Source organism: Myxocyprinus asiaticus, chromosome 1, assembly GCF_019703515.2.
Source record: "Myxocyprinus asiaticus isolate MX2 ecotype Aquarium Trade chromosome 1, UBuf_Myxa_2, whole genome shotgun sequence".
In the NCBI taxonomy this organism is placed as follows: Eukaryota; Metazoa; Chordata; class Actinopteri; order Cypriniformes; family Catostomidae; genus Myxocyprinus; species Myxocyprinus asiaticus.
Window position 1 is genome coordinate 24,181,860 of NC_059344.1, and position 18,853 is coordinate 24,200,712.

Below are 18,853 nucleotides of genomic sequence, written 5' to 3' on the forward strand. Positions count from 1 at the left end.
CTGCCAGTTCCCGCCTCCTCCTTGCCCATCCTTTACCCGTTACAATCACAAACAACCAAACCTTCAGAAATAGTGGGCTACATTCAGGCTGATCAGGTGCAGAGCCAACAATAGAACTGAACATAACCTGTCCTTAAAAGTGAAGTGAAAGTGTATTTTTTTTAATCATTATTTACATTTATTTAAATACATTTTAACTTTTTAAAAATATATATATTTAAAAGTTTACATTCATTTGTATAAAAAGTGCAAATCCTATTTCTATTGGGCAGAACGTTCAACCACCTAAGCAGAATATTATATATATATATATATATATATATATATATATATATACAGTGCATTCATAAAGTATTCAGACCCCTTAATTTTTCACATTTTGTTATGTTACAGCCTTAGGCTAAAATGCTTTAAATTATTTGTTTTTCCACATCAATTTACACTCTATACCCCATAATGACAATGCAAAAAACAGATTTTTGATAACTTTGCATACTTATTAAAAGAAAAAACTGAAATTTTACACTGACATAAGTATTTAGACCCTTTACTATGACACTTGAAATTTAGCTCAGAAGCATCTCATTTCTCTGGATCATCTTTGAGATGTATCTGCACTTTGATTGGAGTCCAGCTGTGGCAAATTAAATTGATTGGACATAATTTGGAAAGGCACACACCTGCCTCTATGAGGTCTCACAGCTGAAAACGCATGTCAGAGCAAAAACCAAGCTATGATGTCAAAGGAACTGCCTGCAGAGCTCAGAGACAGTACTGTGTCAAGGCACAGATTTGGGGTAGGCTACAAAAAAATTCAACTGCATTAAAGGTTCCCAAGAGCACAGTGGCCTCCATAATTCTTAAATGGAAGGAGTTTAGAACAGCCAGGACTCTTCCTAGAGCTGGCCGCCTGGCCAAACTGAGCAATCGGGGGAGAAGAGCCTTAGTAAGAGAGGTGACCTAGAACCCGTTGGTCACTCTGCTTGAGCTCCAGAGATCATGTGTGGAGATGGGAGAAACTTGCAGAAGGACAACCATCACTGCAACACTCCACCAATCTGGGCTTTATAGCAGAGTGGCCAGATGGAAGCCTCTCCTCAGTGCAAGACACATGAAAGCCTGCTTGGAATTTGCAAAAAAGCACCTAAAGGACTCTCAGACTGTGAGAAATAAGATTCTCTGGTCTGATGAATTGAAGATTGAACTGTTTGGCCTCCATTCCAAGCCATATCTGGAGGAAACCAGGCACCATTCATCACCTGCGCCATACCATCCAACGGTGAAGCATGGTGGTGGTGGTAGCATCATGCTGTGGGGGTGTTTTTCAGCGGCAGGGACTGGGGGACTGGTCAGCGTTCAGGGAAAGCTGAACGCAGCAAAATACAGAGATATCCTTAAAGAAAACCTGGTCCAGAGTGCTCAGGACCTCAGACTGGGCTGAAGGTTCACCTTCCAACAGGACAATGACCCTAAGCACACAGTCAAGACAACGCATGAGTGGCTTAGGGACAACTCTGTGAATGTCCTTGAGTGGCCCAGCCAGAGTCCGGAATTAAACCCAATCGAACATCTCTGGAGAGAACTGAAAATGACTATCCACCGATGGTCCTCATCGAACCTGACAGAGCTTGAGAGGACCTGCAGAGAAGAATTGCAGAAAATCCCCAAATGCACAGCTTGTCGCATCATACCCAAAAAGACATGAGGCTGCAAACGCTGCCTAAGGTGCTTCAACTAAGTACTGAGTTAAGAAGCCTTCTTATGTTGATGTGATATTTCAGTTTTTTCTTTTTAATATATTTGCAAAGTTATCAAAAATCTGTTTTTTGCTTTGTCATTATGGGGTATGGAGTGTATATTGATGTGGAAAAAAAATAATTTAAAGCATTTTAGCATAAGGCTGGAACATAACAAAATGTGAAAAAAAAATAAAAAATAAAAAAAAATGAAGGGGTCTGAATACTTTATGAATGCATTGTATTGACCTGTTTCAGTGACGTCACTTTTCCCAGCAGCCGCAAAATCTGTGACCATCAGCGGGAGGAAACAATGGTGGTGAATGGAAAAACACCTGAAAAATCAAGAAAAACATAAAATAATTATTTTGATCCATGCCAAGTCCCAGGAAAAGTTCATACAGGTCTGAAGACAGCAAAAATATTGCCAAAGTGAACATTCACAGACAATTAAAGATATTTTATCCACAATTCATCCACGGATGCAAGTGAGTCTGATGTGTGACCGGCAAGTACACACACCGTAAACATCTCTCATTCAACAATTACAAATGTTTTTGTATTGTTTGCTGGTCTGATTTAGTCACAGTATTAAAAAACATCTGTGATGATCCCGTCTGTATGAATGTAGGAGCTTCTTTTAACTCCCGAAGAAGGTTTATGTGGCATCTCACAGCACAGCACAATAAAGGTATTTGGAATATCGGTCACAAACATAGCGGTGCAGTCATACAGTCATACAGTGTCACATGAAACAGGTCAATATACACCGATCAGCCACAACATTAAAACCTTTTGCCTAATATTGTGTAGGTCCCCCTCGTGCCACCAAAACAGTGCCAACCCGCATCTCAGAATAGCATTCTGAGATTATATTCTTTCACCACAATTGTACAGAGCGGTTATCTGAGTTACCGTAGACTTTGTCAGTTCGAACCAGTCTGGCCATTCTCTGTTGACCTCTCTCATCAACAAGGCATTTCCGTCCACCTAACTGCAATTCACTGGATGTTTTTTGTTTTTGGCACCATTCGGAGTAAATTCTAGAGACTGTTGTGTGTGAAAATCCCAGGAGATCAGCAGTTACAGAAATACTCAAACCAGCCCATCTGGTACCAACAATCATGCCATTGTCCAAATCACTGAGATCACATTTTTCCCCCATTCTGATGGTTGATGTGAACATTAACTGAAGCTCCTGACCCATATCTGCTTGATTTTATGCACAGCAATGCTGCCACACGATTGGCTGAATAGATAATTGCATGGATGATTGTACCTTTATTGATAAACATATATATATATATATATATATATATATATATATATATATATATATATATATATATATATATATATATATATACACACACACACACACACACACAGTATTTATATGTATAAACACAGTATATCTACATTAACATTTTATATACCTTAGAAGCTCCAGAAATCACATAAAGTAAACATAAAAGTAATCCATACAGTATGACTCCAGAGTTTAAATCCATATTTTCAGAAGCAATATAATAGGTGAGGGTTAGAAACCACTGGAGTCTTATGGATTACTTTTGTGTTTCCTTTATTTGATTTTTCAAAGGTCTGATCACCATTCACTTGCATTGTATGGATCTACAGAGCTGAGATATTTTTCTAAAAATCTTCGTTTGTGTTCTGCTGAAGAAAGAAAGTCATACACTGGGAAAATGAGTAATGAGTAAATGCGTTATTCATTTTTGCGTGAATTATCCCTTTAAGGGACAAAACATTATAACATTATATAGTGCTATATCATTATTGAAAAAAAAAGTTTATACTAGCAAGCCCATGTATGATAAATAAATGCCATGTGATTAATCACTCTGGAGCCATAGGACATTTACATCCTTACATGCTGACAATGCTGAGTGGCTGATGGCACCACAAGAATGGGCACAGTCCCAAGCCAATAGTGACTGTCCAGAGCCGTGACGCCATAGCCAGCAGACAGGGAAAATATGTAAATTTCACACTATTACGAATTTTCCTGAAAATCTGTAACTGAACATAATAAAATATTTGCAATATTTGTGTTGCTTGCAAAAGAAGAAAGATACCATCAGAGCAGGATGATTTTTGTCCCCAGAATGGTCTATAGCATCTACCAGCATGAAATGCTGGTGTCCTAGTGTCCTCAACAGGTTAATTTACTAGCTTGACCAGCGAGAATTCCTTGGTCAAGCAGCTGTTTATTAACTGTTTATTATTATTATTATTTTCATAACAGCATGGCTAAGTAGCACTAACCAGCATAAAGCATAATGCAGGTCTTTTCAGCAAGGCCTGTTGAGACCAAGAGGTTCATATTGCCAAATAAGTGCTTAAATTGAAATATGAACACTACTGCCAGCTAGTGCTGGAAAGAAAAATTACACACAGATTCCCAGATGAGAGGTACTGGACTCTGGATGCGGTTTGGACACAACATCCTTAATTATCTCAAAATATCCAGACTCAAGACTAGAGTGTCAATATCAGGGGCCTCAAATGTTATCTGAATTGCATGATGTATTGAAATGCATCAGTAAGTGGATGACATGACAAGAAGCACAATTCCACAGGATTTTTGTATATATATATATATTTTTTTTACAATCAATATTTCCATTCACATTAATTATTCGAAAATAGCTACACAAACAAATTAATTTAAAATCCATGCAACTTTTGTTCCTTTCAAGTCCATGCAATTCTCCTAGTCAAATGCACCAACAAAATAGATAAGAGAAAAAGAACAAAGAACAATATAGTGAATTACATCAAATAACTAATCTAGATCTTTGCACGCGTTCTCCCGCCATTATACGTAGCGAATTACATCAAATAACTAATTAAGATATTTGCACGCATTCTCCCACCATTATATGTAGGGAAACAGTATGTGTGAGCTAGGAATTAAATTAAACTGTCCTTATTCTACATTATTATGTAAGGAAATTTATAACCAAATTAGTGGCGTTCGACAACCATTGTAAATTAGATAAATTACAAATAACTAAATTATTTGTCTGAATAAAATTCTCCACCATTGAAATCGTAATACAATGTCTCGTTGTATCCGCTCACAATTTCTATTGTAAGGAATTAGCTTTAATAAGGGAATTATGATTAATTCACTTATTGGAGTAATATTATTCTCATGGCTTATTGAAAATAATATTACACATATTTAGGTACAGCTTTGAAGCAAAATCTTTTAAAAACAGGGATGAGATTATCAAAATATACCACAGTCAAAATATCTTTGAAATGGAAATATGAATAATTAATCACAACTCGTTATAATTCATTATAAATATTTGGATCAGTTAATAGAATTAACTTGATGTAACTGAATTAACATTACAATCAATTAATCTGTTCATCCAGCGAACACTCAGTATTGATCGTCTATCAACTCTATCATGGCCACAGAAAAATAACTCTTTCTTAGCATGTAGCTGTGATCAAATCATTAAATTGACGTTGATTTACAAGCAGACCAGAATCAACTCGCAAGAATGTACACAAAAGCTTTATTTAACTAAATCACGAACACATAACTAATCTAAACAAACACATACACACAAATCACACATACATGGGAAATGGAAAAGTGAAAGTGAATGAAACAGGAACAGAACAGGGGAATGAAGCTATGAAAAGAGTCATTTAACCATCTGAAAGAACCATCAGTTTCTTACTTCAAAGCACCTTTGTTAACAAAGGGGTTCACAGCTTATACTAAACCTCTGTTTAGTTAGTTAATTGTACGATACTTGCAATGCCTTGGCTGTTGAGAGAGCGCCCGGATGCAGTCTCAGGAGAAAGTCTTGATGGTTCCTTGAGTCGATGGTGTTGAAGTTGCAATCAATTTCTTCTGCATTGAATGAAGAAATTATGAACTTGCGGTGTTAGTTTGACTCCGTTATGGTCGAGGAAGTTACACATGGCTTGATGTGTTTGAGACTTGCCGGCCCGTGACCCCGCGGTCGGACCGGGTGTTTCTGGTCCCACACGAGCAGCAACCATGAGCAGAAGGGAGAAAGAGAAGAGGGAAGAGAGAGAGAGGAGGGAGGTCACTCCGACAGTGCCCTTTAACTCCTGAGGGAGGTCACTCCTCTTGAGTTTGGCTTGATCAATGAGAAAGGTGCAATTTTCCAGCGGGAAAAGTTCCTTTGTTTGAAAGCTGACTCATTTGCATCATTGGAGTAAGCTAGCAGTTTGTGCCCCTTTATGCTCTGATTAATATAACAAGCATACAATGCATGCTAGAAGGGGGTGCTATACTCCAATGTTTAGGGCATCACACAAGGATTAATTTGATAGGAAGCATGATACCAATAATTTTACATTATCTAGTGGTTCTGTCATAAAGCATGCACAAAATGGTATAAAGTACAAAAGACACTATACGAGTAATAATCATACAAACAAATGTCCTGAGGATATGCATGTTCATTTATAGAACAGTTTGTCTATAAATTAATGAAGAAAAGTCTGTTTTATGGGCTTTATGTGTCTTTCCTATGGGAGAATGGAGTGAGTTACTTCTTCCCACATTCCTTTGCTTTGCATGTGGCTACCTTCCCCCACCTGGAATGTATCTGAGGTCCACTAGTTGCTGGACTAGTGTCAGCAATGGGGGAGTAAAAGCTCATGATTAGTGGGAGAGTCGACACCTCAGAGTCTGCTTGGGCCTACTTGGACCTTTGCTTGTTACGGTCTTGAGACGTCTGTTTGATTATTCATTAAATAATGAATAATTGTGTGTCTGATTGGTCCAGATGCTACAACAATTAAAGGAATATTCAGCGTTCAGTACAAGTTAAGCTCAATTGACAGCATTTGTGGCATAATATCGATTACCACAAAACTACATTTGACTTCTCCCTCCTTTTCTTTAAAAAAAGCAAAAATCTGGGCTACACTGAGGCACTTACAATGGAAGTGAATGGGACCAATCCGTAAACATTAAAATACTCACTGTTTCAAAAGTATAGCCAAAAGACACAAACAATATGCATGTTAAAGGGATAGTTCACCCAAAAATTAAAATTCTCTCATCATTTACTCACCCTTGTGCCATCCCAGATGTTTGACTTTCTTTCTTTAGCAGAACATAAACAAAGATTTTTAGAAGATTATCTCAGCCCATACAATGCAAGTGAATGGTGATCAGTATTTGTAGCTCCAAAAATCACATAAAGGAAACATAAAAGTAATCCATACGACTCCAGTGGTTAAATCCGTGTAGCACAGGTTTGGGTGAGAAACAGATCAAAATGTTTTAACACTAAATCTCCACTTTAACTTTTACATCTGAAAGTCACATGTGGCACCTATTTAGTTTCACTTTCACATCCAAAAGTGAAAGATAAAGTGGAGATTTAGAGTAAAAATGCACTTAAATATTGTTCTGTTTCTCATCCACGCTTATTATATTGTTTCTGAGGATATGGATTTAAACACTGGAGTCATATGGATAACTTTTATGTTTCCTTTACATGATTTTTAGAGCTACAAAGTTCTGATTACAATTCACTTGCATTGTATGGACCTACAAAGCTGAGATAATTGTCTAAAAACCTTTGTTTGTGTTCTGCTGAAGAAAGTCATATACATCTGGGATGGCACAAGGGTGAGTAAATGATAAGAATTTAAATTTTTGGGTGAACTATCCTTTTAAGATGATTTTAGTGTGATAAAATTGCTTACTTACCTTTTCTGTGTAAAGAGATATCCAATTTTAAAATTTTGTTGCCATTACGACGTAATGCCATAAACCCTAAAACCCTGAAATGACTGTAAAAATAACAATTTACGTAGGAAATAATTGACGACGGACCATTGAATTACTTGAAAAATAACGTACACACGAGGTGGTAATGCGGTCATGACGCAGAGCGGAGTCCTTGGGCTCCCTCAATCTCTCTTTCACTCTCATCACGCACACACACACACACACACACACACACACCGTACATGCTACCACAGCAAAATAACCATATAAACAAAGACATTGGTTAAAGTAAATCGGTTAAGAACGTCAAACAATGTCTATAATGTCCTAAATTTATTTCAATTTTGGTTAAAAAGCTCCCTCATCTCCCCCACACTTACAAATGCTCACACAAAAACATACGCACGCGCGTGCACATACACACACAGGAGAAAGTACATCTTCTACCCTATGCTGTTGATTTCCTGTTCCAGTTGCTGCCGGCATGCTGCTTGCTAGCCTGCTTAGCATTGCATTCTTATTCTTACACTGTCATCATTTTAACCCTTTACTGCATTCTTCGGGTTTTTCAGCTTTTCTACTGTTTCAACTGCGTGTATTTTACCGTACGAACAAGTTTTCTCTCTTTTTGTCTTTTTCTGCTTGTCTACATCCCATCTCGACTGCGTGAATTCGTTTTCTCCACTGTGTTTTACACAGATTTTTGCATCAATCTCAAACATCTGCTGATCAGGAACCACATCAAACTACATCGATCTCAAACTCTCTCCGCTCAGGAACAACCATAACATCAACAACAACAACAACAAACATTTGCGGTAAGTCATGGCATCCGCTCATGTTATTTCTTCCTGCATTGCATACCACATATCTACTATAGCTTCTTCCGTCAGCAGTGAGGGATTTGCATGTGAAATATGTAAGGAATTAGTCATGCTGAAGGAGAAGGTTAATGAGTTAGAGACACGCATCTGAATGCTAGTGGAGGTCAATGAGAAAGAGAAGCCAGTAGATACTGTTTTGGATGCGGGTAGTACAGCGAGCAACACACACACTTTGGTTCCGGCTGAAGAGCCCCCGCAGCAGGGCGTTTGGGTGATGTCTCGGTGGCATACTCGCTCAGCAAAGCGACACCAGTCTCCCGTTCCTGTTAGGGTTTCCAAACGATTCTCCCCACTCAGTGATGTGTCCACTGAGAATCATGTTGAAAGAGCCTTAATAATTGGTGATTCTATTGTAAGGAATGTGGAAATAGAGACTCCAGCCACCATTGTTAAATGCATTTCCGGGGCTCAAGCATCTGACATCAGATCAAATTTACAAGTGCTGGCTAATGCTAAATGTAGATTTTCTAAAATTGTTATTCATGTCGGCACTAACGATGTCTGGCTTTGCTAGTCGGAGATCACTAAAGATAATGTTAAAGAGGTGTGTGAACTTGCAAAAACAATGTCAGACACTGTAATATGCTCTGGCCCCTCCCTGCTCGTCATGGTGATGAGGTTTATAGTAGTTTAGTGTCACTGAATGGCTGGATGTGTGAGTGGTGTCCGGAGAGAATAGCATAGGATTTATAGACAATTGGAAGAGTTTTTGGGGTAGACCTGACCTACTAAAGAGAGACGGACTCCATCCCTCCAGGGAAGGTACTGCTCTCCTCTCTAATAATTAATAGTCTTAATAGTGATTGTATTTGAGTGGACTCAGCAGTCCGTAAACTGTACAAGCAATAACCTTGATACACCAGCATAACACACTATAATAATCTATCTCTGCCCAGACATAAACCTCTTACTTGAATCACATGGGGACACGGGTAGAATGTGTGTTCATCCGTCATTTGACTACGACTCGGTTCCTCGAGGCTCAGGTGATGACGGGAGGCCGTTTCCTTGCTCTGTCGGTGGGCGGTACAGGCTGGCAGAGAAATCAGCGACGTCGACTCGGTTGAAGAGCGAAGAGAAATATACTTTCTTCACTTCTGCAGGCAAACGGATGAAGATGCGGATTGCTCCGCGGTCTCCTTCGGATCCGTTAGAGTGTTCAGTGGAACACGGAGTAATCTCAACTCGTCCAGCGAGATGGAGATTGTATGGCCACAGTTTCAAGTCATATGTTACTTCCTTGTGCAATGAGGCTACACCTGAGAGCAGCAATGAGCTGCGTCTATGCACGGCACGTAATGTTGCTGGAAGCCATGCCCAGAAGGATCTCAGAGGTATTTCTACTCTCGATGACGTCATGGTTCAGTCTCTGGGGCGTTCAGTCGTGCGCCTCATCCAATAGGAGCTGAGAGTTCGATCCTTTGGAATTTCACACATAGGTGTAAAGTGAGCAAGGCTTCATGGGATTTGTAGTCTGATTTGGACTCCCTTTTTTTTATTTTGGTGCGGTTGTTATCAGTAAGGTTTTATGACTGTGTGTAGGCCTCAGTCAGGCTTTACGACTGTGTGCTGGCCTGCCTTTGTCTTATATCTGAATACACGAGGCCCAACATTAGTCATTAATCTTACAGTTCATAAAAAAACTTTTTTTTTAAACACTGGACCTTAACACTTACATAGTTTACTAATCTTAAACCATGACCTGCACTGCACAGAAATAACTAATACTGGCATTATATTCATGCTGGTTAGCCAGAGGGGAACTGGCCTCCACAGTGAGCCTGGTTTCTCCCAAGGTTATTTTTCTCCATTAACCAACATCTTATGAAGTTTTGTGTTCCTTGCCACAGTCACCTTCAGCTTGCTCACAGGGTGTCACAGCTCACGAGTTTGTTGGTTTATTCTGTGTTTTGTTATTTTCTCTCCCTCATGTTTCGCATGATCAGTGTTTCCATGGGACATTGATTGTTCCCAGGGGAACCCTGATCCTGCCACTAATTAGTGTGCTAGCAACACCAGGTTCTCCTCTAATTCACTCCCTACTTAAACCCTTTGTGTTCTCAGTATCTTTGCTAGATTATTGTTTAATGTTATGTAACTTACCTCACTCTCTCTGCCTAGTTGGTCCTGTCTCATTTATCTGTTTGGTTGCCCATCTCTGCCCGTGTGTTAGGAGTGTGGTTAACTTCCAACTTGCTGTACACTTGTTCTCTGCATTCACAAATCTTCAACGGAGGATTCCTAGTTTGGAGGATTCCTACGGATCTGCTCCTGACTTCCACAACACACACACTCATATACGAACACACTCTTCACAGATCTGCCCATTGTGCAATTACAGCGCACACTCATTCACAAGACTCCTTCCCTCTACTGCAGCCAGTGCCGGGACCTCCAGCTAGGATGTTAACGCCAGCACAGTTAACATTATCATTTACTGTAAATAAATCTTTTGAACTGTTCCTCTGCTTTTGGGTCCCTCAACACCCTCATGCTCCACCTCCCCCTCTCTTTACATACACACACGTGGAGACACATACATTATAAGCATTACGTACACACTTACTTGTGAGCGGAAAACAGAGCCGTCATGTCAGTGCACACCTGCATCTCAGTAGGGTTGAAAACAGTTGTTAAGGTTTACCATGGAAATATGGTGACACTCACTGCTGCTGAGATGTGCTTAAACTTACATCTTGCCGATTTTGAAGCGATGTTACTTCTGACGAGGGCTGCAACAAATAAAGGTAATCTCACAGGTGATCTCTCTGAGTTTCTGAGCTTCTCTCTTTCGATCCCTCTAAAAAAACTCACACACAAGCTCTCACACACATGCACACATGTACTAACTTGTTACTCCAGTAAATGCTCCAGTAAAGCAGCGCAAGCCTGAATCCTCCGTTGCTAGTTCTAAAGTGAGGTTTTCGAATTAGCAACGAAGGCTTGAGCTGTATCAGAGCAAGATGCTGAATCCGGAAGAAAGTAGTTCCACTAACAAGAGCGTTTTACTGATGAAAACCAGAGAATGTCTTGAGATAAAACCCTGAACGATGTATTAAGGTGTGGTAACCGTGGTATAAGCAGAACTGACTCTGACTCCGCTGTGCATCGTGACCACATTTCCATCTCGGGTGTGCATTATTTCTCAATAATTCAATGGTCCATCATCAATTATTCCTTACTTGAAGCTGCCTTTTTAGACAAAGGTTGGTCACATTTTTATTTATTTATTTATTTATTTTTATGTATTTGATTCAACCATATTTGTTAGGTATTTCCATTATTTTGGACACTCCTTCAAGTTCCCATTAAACAATTTGATTTCCCCTCAGATGTTTTTTCATATTTCATGTCCCTAAAGCCTGCCAGTGTCTGTGGTGAGCATGATTTTCCCGATAGTTTTTTGGATAATTTTATACAAAAATAATTTTTTACTATCAAAGAATAAACTACCAGCCTCATAGTGATAAACTGAAATGTTGTTACAACACTTTCCTGAGTAGACAGACATGCTTGATGGAAACTCCCACGTTCAAGTGCACTTACCATCATATCCTTTCTGCTGAGATCAAAGATCTGACTGAGTTGGCTAGAAAAGAAAAATGCAAATTCAAAATGGTTGATGGTGTTGACAGGTAGAGATCAGTGTGGAAAGGAAACAAGTAAAACCACATGATATAAAAAAGACAGACAAAGCAAGACCAAGGCGGAAGCGAGAGACTGTGTTGATTAAGCTCAGCAGCCATGAAAACCAACTGTATGTGTGCTCTTCTAATCCTTGTCAACCTGAAAACGAGTAAGTGTTAATTGAAAGAAATAACTAGCAAAAAATGTTTTTAATGTTTGTACATTTAAAAAACTGCATGGATCGTCAAAATGCCACTAAGTATTAGTTTGAGCAGAGGATGCTAAACATTTCACAGTTTACACTTCGAGCCATGGAATGGCAAATATTTGAATGCAATGATAAATAGAGCTGTCACAGGCTTGCACTATGATAAGAACTTTTCAGATACTGATAACAAAAAAAAAATGCTCACACAAGCATTCGACACATTTTCACACATCTGACAACCTGACAGAATACATTTACATTGATAACATCCTGTATACGTTATACATGTTATAAATATAGCTGTTTGTTGAATGTTCTTTGTTTGATGTGGTTTTTGTGTTACGGTATTACTCAACAAATTTGTGCTGGTCAATAGCAAATAATAAAAATGCAATAATAATATTATAAAAAATATTTTTTCAGTTGTACACTTTTGTATTTATGAGTTACTTCAGTAGCATATATTATTGAAGCATATTTTTATTATTTAACGTTTAGAACCTTATTGTTGATTAATTTATTCTGTTACAGTATCCACCAATTTCACATGCATTAATTATTTTAGAATGTATTTATGAATTGATGCTTTTCTTTATGGAATGATTAATCAACTTCTATGTTACAAAAAGACAAACAAATAAAAATAACAATAATAATAACACCCTGTATAGGCTATAATACACACACGTTATAAATATTGCTGTTTTTTGAATGCTATGAATGTCCTTTGTTTGATGTTGTTTTTTGTCTCAGTGTTATGGTGGCTTATTTGTGCTGGTCAACAGCAAATAATAAAAATGCAATAATAATATAAAAAAAAAAAAAAAAAAAGAAAAATCTGTTGTATCATACCACTGTATTCATGAGTTAATTTTGTAGCATTTATTTTATTCTGTGACTTTTTGAACTACATTATTGATTAATTTATTCTGTTACTCTATCCACCAATTTATACATGCATTAATTGATTTTTTGACAATTGATTTATGCATTGATCCTTTTATTTTTCAAAAGATTAATCAACTTACTTTTATGTTACAAAGAGACAAAAATCAATAAATAATAATTGTTCACATCTTCAAACCAAGGGAGTGGGTTATGTTTCTTGGCCTACTGTAAATACAGCTTGTGTTGTTTCAACATGCTTTCATAATTATTCTTATAATATTTTTACAATATTTTCATTATTCATTATTTATTACTTTTAGCCTCAATCATTCTTCTAATCTCTTTGCACTTGTTTTTCCTTTTCTGTCCTTTAACAGGCAAATCAAAAAGTGATGTATCTATCAGTCACAGTGGAGATGAAGATCACCAGAACATTACCTGTGTCCTCACAGGGGAAGAGAATATGACACAGATCAACTGGGAGATGCAAAGAGGACTAAATCGCACCAAACTGGGCATGTTCCATCCGATTTTTGGAATTCACATATCGTATAAAAATAAGGTGGAAGTAAAGATCCAGGCTCAAGAACCTCCACATCCATTATCATCCATACTCATTAAACTAGCATCAAATGAGAGCGTGGAAATCTGTTGTGCGTTTATTACTTTTCCTTCGGGTAAACTAGAGCGGTGCATCGATATCAGTAAGAAAGATGTCAATATCAACAAGTCTATGATAAAAGGTATTGTAACACTTACACTTGTAGTCTTATATGTATTCTGCCATCTCTTTGAGACTCTTAACATAATCATGTTATTTTTTTATATTTTCTCATAGATTTTACGTATGTACAACCAGAACCGGGACTGGGATTATTTGGACGTTTGGGTGCAATGATCATTGGATCTATTCTTTCCCTTTTTATCTTGACAATCCTATTCTATTTATGCAGAAAGAACAACTGTAAGAGGTAAATGCCACATCTCACAGATATTTGCGAAAAAGAAAAAAAAAAAAGAAAAAAAAACTTTTATAAAATTATAGACTGAAGAGCAAAAACAAAGCAAGAAATTATGTTATCATTTTCCATGTATCTCAACATTTTAAACGCATTCACAAAAGCATTCAGAGAGAGAGAGAGAGCGAGAGAGAGAGAGAAATTTCATGGGAAATTTAATCTTGCAGGAAGCAGTCCTTTGAAATACGCATGTACATGACACACTCACCAGCTGAGGTAAGAAATAATAAAGAAATAATAAAATAAATGAATTGTTTCATTGTAGATAAGTGATGTTAATAATCAATCTTTTTTTTCTAAACTAATAACTCTAAACCTACAGTATATTCTGTATATATGTACCTTAAAAGGGCACATTCAGTACCATTATGTAATCATAAATGGTAAATGTCACTCAGCACAAGGAACGTCAGTACAAACAGCATTACAGTTGAGATGTTCACAGTGCAACGTGGAAACCTTAGAAATTGCAGTGTATTGTCTTTTTTTAAGTCTGTGCCATTTCCTTTCAATCTCAAACTCACTTTATAGTAGTAAGTGATTATGTTAAAGGTATCTCAGTTTCCTGTTATTTTCTAAAGAGCATGCGTGGTTGTGGTTAAAGTATAACTGTTGCTCTACATAGCCAATTCTCATGGGCCTTGTTTGCTACAAAATTATGCAATTATGTGAGGAAGTTTAATAAATTGCATTTTACCAATATTTTTAAAACTATATATATATATATATATATATATATATATATATATATATATATATATATATATATAATCTCTCACTTCAGACATATGCAGAAGGATCCGATGATGCACCAACTCTTCAAAGTACCGCAAGTGGCTTTGACCCCTCCAAACTTTATGCCAAGATTAAAGAAGACCTTTTCTATGGCCGGTTGTGGAAGTCTTACCAAGGCCAACCTAATAAGGCATGGACTCAAAGTACCATGACTGATAACGGACATGTTTATCATCTGCTAGGACAGAGTCCTTTACAACAGAGAAATGTGGAGGGCAGCCCCTTGAGGCCAGACACAACCACAAGATTATCTTTAAGCAGTGAAAATTATTATGCTCTATAATCCAGACTTTGAGCAATTGAGAGGGACCTAGCCATTTTTTGTATAGTAAAATGGCTTAAAGCAGACAGTATAATAAAAAAGAAAAATGATTAAATACATTTTCTAGGCTTTATTTTGTTTTCACATTAAGATAAACACTTGTTTATCTTAATTCCTAATACTAAAAACATTGCATTCAATATGAATAAACTTCTACTTTGCTATTTTATGGGTTCTCTAACTGGGTTCTATATTTCCTGCTTGAGGTTGTTGGTTTCCTTTTATTCTCGGAACATAAACCCTTTGAATTTATACTGTTGCACAAGGTGTCCCTTAATTTAGGTCTATTAGACATGCAATTCCGCGTTATAACCGCGTGGTGGGGACACTTTACTTTTTTAAAAACAAGGAGTCGCCTTCAATGGTTTGCAAATAAGAGTATAAAGTTTTCCCAAAAGTCGTGAAAGGGAACGTCGCAAAGAAGAACAGTGTGTCCACACTTCACCCCCTTCACCCCCTATGTTGGGATAATTGTTGACCCAAGACGTACCAGGAAAAGAAAACAACGTTTAGACTGTAAAGATCGCATAATTTTTGACATATAAGTTTTAAAAGATTTCAAAAGTCCATGTTCGGTCGAGGCGAATTTGTCACAGGAAACCCCTAGCTAACAAAAATGGTCCCCTGAACGTCTTCATGTATGGTCCTTTAGATGTCAAAAGGACGTTCGGGGGAACGTTCGCAGGACTTCCGGCGGACATTCGGGGACCTTCGCTTCCAGTCATTTGAACGTCCACTCGACGTCCTTTGAACGTCACGTTGAATTAACGTCATTAACACCATTAAAAACACATACAGTCGATCAAAATTATTTGCTTACCATATGTTGCAACTATGTTGATTTCAGTTGGGTAAAAGTATGCTATACAATCAACACATTTTCACTTTCCATTTTAAAATCCCAAATACTTTAATGAATAAATCAGCCTATATATGTAATAATGTATCAAACATACAGCAAGTGTAGTTCATTTTATTTTTGCAAAATATAAATGTACAAATACATAAAAATCTTTAGCGTAAACTTTTTTCTGCAATACATAAATCTTAAGTCTACTGTAAACAGCCAAATCACACTGGTGCAATCACAGATGAATGTATAATAATAAACAAATTACAGGCTAATTTAACAAGTCTCAAAGTTACAGATTTAAAGAGTTCACCCCCCCAAAAATGTAAACTGTCATCATATACCTCTTGTTGTTCTGAACCTTTAGGACTTTTTATTCTGTGGAATGCAAAAGGCAGAATGGACCGAGAATCTCAGTCAACATTCCATTTTATTGCCTCTTTTTTTCTCTCTCTCACTCTCTCTCTCTATAAAAGTGAATGGTAACTGAGACCGAATATTTCAATATATTGCACTAAAGACATACAGGTTTGGAACATACTGAGTCCCTCTGAGAGTACAGGGAGGTTTAGTTTTTTTTTTAGTTTTTTTTTTTTTTTTTCTGTCCTTGAATTTTTTATTTAAACATTTTTGCAGTCCCTTGCAATAAGATTTGTGCTCCATCTTCAACTATTAAACTATGGTATTTGTAGTGAAACCATAACCAAAAAATGTATCATGGTTTTACTATAGTAACCATATTTGTAGTGAAACTTAAATAATAATACAGGACAATGAAAACAAAAGGTAAAATAAATAAATAAATAAATAAAAAAAATAAAAAACACAATTTTGTGGTTCCTCTGGTTTTTCTAAAAAATACCATAGTTTAACTTTGGTTACTGTATGAAACCATGGCTAGCCGTTATGAAGATTAAAACATGATTTTACTACAGAAACCATAGATTAACCATGGCATTTTTAGATACACCATAACCACAAGATTAACCATGGTTACTCCAATATTATTAAATTAAAACTATGGTCAATGTATTGCAAGGAAAAGGAAAACATATTGCAAGGGCATGCAAAACTATTTTAGAAAGGGCTCCATAGGAAGAGCATAAGTGTGAGTAAATGACAGGATTTTTAAATTATCCCTCACACAGTAGGCACTTTATAAAGAAATGTTACCCTTGAAAATAGAGAACAGAGAAAATAATGGATAAACTATTTCCCTTTGCAATTACCAATTATTTCTAAAAGCAAGTTCTTTGCTCTTGCAATATTCAGTTCTTTATGTCCCCGAGTTATATTTACATACATCTATTTCTAAAGAGATCATCCTAGTAGACAGTCATCCATATAAAAGCAGAGAAGTCTGGTGTGTTATAGGCTGGACTGGAATAGATGTCTGTCCAGATTGACACAGTTTAAGGCCAACATCTGTTAGTTCTCCGTGTCTTCAGCTGGGGCTGACAGCAAACCTGCAATAAAAACAATACAGTTTAAACATAGCCATGCTCATTTCAAAGTATCAAATCTTATCTGGTCATAGGAGTATTCCAATAACTGTAACAACTCTTCTGATGCCTTTAATACCCCTACAATGGTTTTTATATCCTGGGGGACACACGCATTTGAGAGGTTAGGGAGAAGAGCATTGAGTCCCTGCAAATACTGAGGTCACGTGACTTTGTATTAAAACTCTGGCATCAATTCACAATCTTAATTTTAAAGAAACATGGCAGCATTGTTAAAGGGTTCGTTCACCCCCAAGTAAAAATCCTCTCATTATTTACTTACATTTAAGCCATCCCAGATGTGTATGACTTTCCTTCTTCAGCAGAACCGAAATGAAGATTTTTATAAGCAGATTTCAGCTCAGTTTATCCATACAATGCATGGAAATGGAGATTTCAGCTCAGTGTATCCATGCAATGCATGGAAATGGGTGCCATCAGTCTGCAGGCTGTTTGATGGTCCAAAATACATATTTAGGCAGCATAAGAGTAACCCAAACAACTCCAGTTGATCAATTAATGTCTTCTGAAGCAAATCGATAGGTTTGTTAAAAATAAATCGATAATGAAAATGTTTTTTAAATGTAAAAAAACCGCTACCTGCCAGCAGTCAACGCATCAGTGACATAAGTGCTGTGGCACGTTCATGTGAGAAGTTGGAAGCATGTGCTTTGTATACAACAGAGGAACAAACATCACGTGAGAGTTAGTTCATTTCAAACAGATATACAGTGCTGGGCAGAAGCAACACCTTAAAGTTAAAAACGCTTAGTGATTTGTGTCTTACACCAACCTATCGATTTGCTTCAGAAGACATTAACTGATCAACTGTAGTCATGTGGATTACTCTTATGCTGTCTAAATATGCCTTTTGGACCATAAAACAGCCAGCAGCCTCACGGCACCCATTTACATGCATTGTATGGATAAACTAAGCTGAAATCTGCATATAAAAATCTTCATTTCAGTTTTGCTGTAGAAGGAAAGTAATCTGGGATGGCTTAAAAGTAAGTAAATCATGAGAGAATTTTCATTTTTGGGTGAACTATTCTTATAAGCCCAAAGTATACTTCAGGATGCATGATGCAATTCTCGTCATCAGAATCAGAATGAGCTTTATTGCCAAGTATGCTTACACATACAAGGAATTTGTCTTGGTGACAGGAGTTTCCAGTGTACAATAACACAAAAACAATACAAAAACAGCAACAAGACATAGATAATAATAAAAAATAAAAAATAGTCATACACATACGTACAT

The 18,853-nt window shown here is 37.1% G+C and overlaps 1 protein-coding gene across 1 annotated transcript; it reads left to right on the plus strand.

Annotated features, from left to right (window-relative positions):
• Positions 1-12,027: 12,027 nt before the first annotated feature.
• LOC127442623 (uncharacterized) lies at positions 12,028-15,299 on the plus strand. The gene is made up of 5 exons (XM_051700799.1): positions 12,028-12,177; positions 13,482-13,847; positions 13,943-14,075; positions 14,291-14,339; positions 14,908-15,299. Exons 1-5 carry the CDS (start codon positions 12,126-12,128, stop codon positions 15,199-15,201), a joined length of 894 nt encoding a protein of 297 aa, XP_051556759.1. The 5' UTR covers positions 12,028-12,125; the 3' UTR covers positions 15,202-15,299.
• The last annotated feature ends 3,554 nt before the right edge of the window (positions 15,300-18,853 follow it).

Bases quoted from the DNA above. Each gene is read 5' to 3' on its own strand.
- LOC127442623 (XM_051700799.1), top strand. From the start codon at position 12,126: ATGAAAACCAACTGTATGTGTGCTCTTCTAATCCTTGTCAACCTGAAA. The intron at 14,076-14,290 runs GTAAATGCCACA...TTAATCTTGCAG, and splicing joins AGAAAGAACAACTGTAAGAG to GAAGCAGTCCTTTGAAATAC. The intron at 14,340-14,907 runs GTAAGAAATAAT...CTCTCACTTCAG, and splicing joins TGACACACTCACCAGCTGAG to ACATATGCAGAAGGATCCGA.